The sequence below is a fragment of the Lipophrys pholis genome (assembly GCF_963383615.2).
Source record: "Lipophrys pholis genome assembly, chromosome: 8".
Classification (NCBI taxonomy): Eukaryota; Metazoa; Chordata; class Actinopteri; order Blenniiformes; family Blenniidae; genus Lipophrys; species Lipophrys pholis.
This window is the reverse complement of record NC_137630.1, coordinates 20,194,128-20,199,226: the sequence shown is the minus strand read 5'-3', so window position 1 is coordinate 20,199,226 and position 5,099 is coordinate 20,194,128. Positions and strand designations below refer to the sequence as shown.

Below are 5,099 nucleotides of genomic sequence, written 5' to 3'. Positions count from 1 at the left end.
GAGTTCTAAAAGACGGATTTCAGGTTGAGTGCGTTTATCAACGCCGAGGTGAACACAGTGGAAATATGCGTTATTGTTTATGAGAAAGGTCAAGACCCAGTTTTCAGCCCTGTTAAAGATTCCTTAACTGTGTTACGGTGTCAGCATGTTGTTGACCTTTATTTGTGAACTAATGCACCCTTGTCTTATGACCAGGTATTACATGCAAGCATGTTGGATGTAGATGAATTAGGAAAATACTGGATATTAAGAGAACATTCTGTTTGTCTAGATTACGTCCAGTTTCATCAAGTACCGTAAACCCTGTCGAAGTATGAATGAAGTGACGCGTGTTAAACACGTTTGCTTTATCGAGATGAGAATACATGTCAAGTGAATCGAGGTAAAATGTAATAAACATCACAATAATGTGAAACTTTTCCAATCTGCATGAGAAAAGAACATTTCACTAAATGTAGACTTCCTATTAATAACGTGCCATAAAAGTGTGATCAATACAAATCTCATCATTCCTCCGGCACCAAAGTTATTGAGTGGTTCATAGTAATCTCACAGAATACAGAACATGAGTGAAGACGAGATGCGGCGCATACGGAGTCGCGCACGGTGTCTGCGGTGTGAAGGCATCTCTCTCTCTCTCTCTCTCTCTCTCTCTCTCTCTCTCTCTCTCTCTCTCTCTCTCTTTTCTCCCACCTTCTGCTTTTAGGGAACTCGGTCAGCTGACTGTCTGTAGCTGTCAAGACTGAGTTGTGAGCCCTCCTCTCCTCCGTCCTCCTCCTCCTGTTCCCCTGTTCGAGCGCACAGTCCTGCTCCCATTGGAGAGCCGGGGGCCACAGATCCAGCCTTCCTGCTCCACGTCACGACCGGCTATAAGAATAAAGCGCCGGCTGGCTCCGAGTGCAGTCTGCTGGATACCAGAGAGTGGGGAGAGCGAGAGAGGCGAGCCTTTGAATCTCTGCGGTGCAGAGCTGGAAAAGCGGCTTCTCAGCGAAAATCAGACGCCCTATTTACTCCGCTTATTCGCTTCCTTTGTTTTTGCTTTTTTTTTTTTCCTGGAGAAAAAAAAAAACGGGACTTACAACCAAGAAGTCGCAACGAGGACTGGTGCCCGTTTCAGCGATCCATCGTGGTATACCTTTTATTATCATTATTTATGTCTTTTGCCAACACACTTCTGCCGAAGGGACTGAGATTTTACTTTTGCACTGAGACGCACTGCTTTCTACCTCCTGCCTGGTCTCTTTGCCAGATTATCCCAGCAGAAGTAGGCTACATGACGCAAATCGTGCGCCGAGCATTAGTCTGAAAGTTTTCCTGCACAACTTTTTTTCGTTTTCCTCCCCCCCCCCCCCCCTTCCCACCAGTCGCACTGAGTTTCATGCTACAGCAAGTCTGTGGACAGCGGTGGAGGAGCCAAAAGAACTATTGCATGAAACAAGAACGGAGAGAAGAGACGCTGATTAATAAATCGGTTTTTGCGACGCTTGCAAATACCTTTGCACATCTGAAAAAGAGTCGCGACAACAACATGAGTGCGGAGATGAGCATGGGTCCGGAGCTACCCAGCAGCCCGCTGGCTCTGGAATATGTCAATGATTTCGACCTGATGAAGTTTGACGTGAAGAAGGAAGGCCTGGCCGGACTGGATCGCAACGGGGTGCGCCAGTGCAACCGTCTCCAGCCCCAGGGGTCTGTGTCCTCCACCCCCATCAGCACGCCGTGCAGCTCGGTGCCCTCCTCGCCCAGCTTCAGCCCCACAGAGCAGAAGAACCACCTAGAGGAGCTGTACTGGATGCCCAACAGCGGGTACCACCAGCAGATAGACCCGCAGACGCTCAGCCTGACCCCGGAGGACGCAGTGGAGGCCCTGATCGGAGCCACGGCTCACGGCCACCCGCCACCTCCGCACGTCCAGCAGCAGCTACAGCAGCAGGGCGCCTTCGAGGGCTACCGGGGCCCGCATCACCACCATAACCACCACGGCCACAGTCAGCAGCATCACCACCCGTATGGCGGGGGCATCCCGCACCACCCCGAGGAGCTGTCCGGGCACCCGGGCGGACATAACCACCCACACAGCCAGCACCACCACCACCACAGCCAGGACCCCGACAGCCCGTCCCCGGTGTCTCCAGACTCCCACCAGCCACTCCATCACCACCGCCACCATCACCACCACCATCCGCACGGCCACCTCAGCCAATCCGGGGGCCACCACGGCTCCGGCGGCGGGCTCAACGTGGAGGACCGCTTCTCCGACGACCAGCTGGTGTCCATGTCGGTGAGGGAGCTCAACAGACACCTACGGGGCTTCACCAAGGACGAGGTCATCCGCCTGAAGCAGAAGAGGAGGACCCTGAAGAACCGCGGCTACGCGCAGTCGTGCAGGTTCAAGCGCGTGCAGCAGAAGCACGTGCTGGAGAACGAGAAGACGCAGCTGATGAACCAGGTGGAGCAGCTGAAGGCGGAGATCAGCCGGCTGGCGCGCGAGAGGGACGCCTACAAACTCAAGTGCGAGAAACTGACGGGCTCGGGGGCCAATAGCGGGTTCCGCGAGGCTGGCTCGACCAGCGACAACCCTTCATCTCCAGAGTTTTTCATGTGAGTTGTCGCAAGCTTTTTTTTTTTTTTCCCCCCTCACAAACAAACTTCTCCCCTCCTCCTCCACTCCAACCCTCACCTTTCCTTTCGCCAACAAACGAGTGAACAAACGATAATAATCCACACCCCCCATGCTGTTTGATTATACTAATAACGGTAACAATTATATTCATATTAGAAGAATAATCCAACAAATAGTACTCATATATAATCACCTCTCCATCCACGTGTCAACTGAGATACAAAGAGCAATGTAGAGTGACCAGTCGCAGCATCTTTGTAGATTAGTTGCTTGTAGTGAAGAGACTTTTTTTCTTCTTCGGAGGAGGAGAGGGTCGGCTGATGAACTTTTTTTTTCTCTCTTCGCTCTATCTCTCTCAATTTTGAGGCTACAGCTTTTAAATAACCTGTAAGTAGTGTGGGGGGTGTTGTCCAGGCAAGTTGTCTTATAATTTTTTTGTTCTCGAAAAAGACAACAAGCAGGCCTGGCGTCACATGCCTGCAAACACAGGAGACTCACATCCGACAAGTGGGCCTGAAATCTGAGAAAATCTCCCAAAAAACGGGACTCCACTTTATGCAAATTCAACTTCTGTCTACTAACCCGACAACGGGAGGGGACATTTTATGCAACATCTCATTGATTTATTGCCTGCTTGGTTATATTCGAATATATATTGAAACAAAAAATCTGCATTAAATATTAATCCTGCATGCTGGACATGTACGGTAATAATTTCTATTTTGTACTTTCATCTTCTCGTGTATATTAAGAGCATGTTGTTGATCTGCGCTTCTCCATAGTTTTTTGGGGGGTTAGAGAAATGAACAGCAGGACTGCCGGTGCAGTATCATATGGTGTGGGGTTTTCTTTTGGGCTTGTAAATATAATGCAATCGCAAAACTGCACAACAAGATTGAGGAGGCTGGTTTGAACTTCTTTCTTTGTGTTGTGTTTTTATCTCATTTATTTGTTATGATTTTTTTTTTTTTTTATCATTTTGTGGGTTGTTGATTGAAAGAAGAGTGCATTTCTTTCAGTTGCATTTAAATACAACAAACTGTGTGTCAAAGTGCACTTTTGAATGATGATTTGCGAGTTTTCATTTTGAATTTTGTGCAGACCTCCCTCCAGGAAGACATACTATGATAATATACCAGTGATAATAATCCATGTAGGCCTATTTGCAAAGTTTTGAAGAAATATTGGGACGCATGTTGGGTGAAGTGGAGGAGGAAAACATGCGACCACAATGTTATTAGACCCAGATTGCACGATACGGGCTATTGCGCAAAGAGACAAAGAGTCTACAAAGTACTACGGGAACACATTGTGGGTTTTTACTCTGTATCTTTTTCATTTTACATAGATTTTATGTCCAAATTCTGCAAAATGTCGCCTGCATCCCTGCAAACATGTAAAATAAAAGCATCGGATCTAAACATGACCACATACCTCTCCGATTGGCCACCTGTAGCAGATTTACGCTCGGCCTAATATTCATGATTTGGAGACTCTTTTTAACTGTATAGAGAAGGTGCAACAACCCAATTGTTAGAGGTTTTATGCAGAGTTCATATTTAGATACACACAATCGTTTTAATACAAAGTTTGACTATTGTTGATCTGTGTTTTCCTGATTTTTTTTCTGCCGGTCAGTAAAAAAAGGGGATTCAGGTTGTGCAAATTCTCAAAATGAAAACACTGTCTATGTTATGTAATACTTTTTTTGTCTGTTTTATTATTATTTGATGATTCTGGTTCTGCTGGCCAGATGCATAGTTAAAGGTTTTATTTTAATGATTTAAATTAAACTGTCAGATCATATCGATTAAGCATGGTGCTTGCATTAAAACTGTTGTTGAAAAGTCATGCATTTAACAATCTTTGGTTTGTTACTGATTCAACTGTGTTGAACTCGGATTGAAACTGCAGCAGCGGGTTGTTGTTTAGTTTTCAACATTTCCATGTACTTAGCGATGATGGGGATCAATTTTCAATCCTGTTTATATGAATAATAGTAACACTTAAATTTGAACTGTTCCATTCAGGCTGGTTTCTGTTTTGTCTTTTTTTGTTGTTTTTGGAAGAAATTGTTTCCTATTTTGCTTATTAAAGTCATTGATATGGCAATAATTTACTCTCAGACCTTTTTTCTTCTCTTCCTGTAAAGATGTTGGTGAGATGAATGTGTCATTTGAACAGCAAATCACCAATAATCTGATCCGTGATCACACACACTTTAAGGACAGCAGCAAAAATACACAAGCAATTCAAAATTAAATTAAGATTCTTTGCTATCACTTCAATCAAGTGACAACGTTTTGGGGGGTTTCATTTTAAGATATTTTGTGCAGGGATTCATACAGTTTGCATTCATTCGTCCTTGGCCTTGATTTTAATTTCAGACTTAGGATCAACGTGGAAACTTTGGCTTAGAGCCTACTGGCCTGCAGTGATTAGATCACCGGGTCTTGCAGTTTATGTGCCGTTGCAG

At 45.5% G+C, this 5,099-nt stretch overlaps 1 protein-coding gene across 1 annotated transcript; it reads left to right on the top strand.

Annotated features, from left to right (window-relative positions):
* The first annotated feature begins 939 nt into the window (after positions 1–939).
* On the top strand, positions 940–4,738 carry mafba (MAF bZIP transcription factor Ba). Its single transcript, XM_080469348.1, has one exon. The coding sequence runs from the start codon at positions 1,379–1,381 to the stop codon at positions 2,603–2,605; it is 1,227 nt and encodes a 408-aa protein (XP_080325474.1). The 5' UTR covers positions 940–1,378; the 3' UTR covers positions 2,606–4,738.
* Positions 4,739–5,099: the final 361 nt, after the last annotated feature.

Coding starts and splice junctions, on each gene's coding strand:
- mafba (XM_080469348.1), top strand. CDS start 1,379: ATGCTACAGCAAGTCTGTGGACAGCGGTGGAGGAGCCAAAAGAACTAT.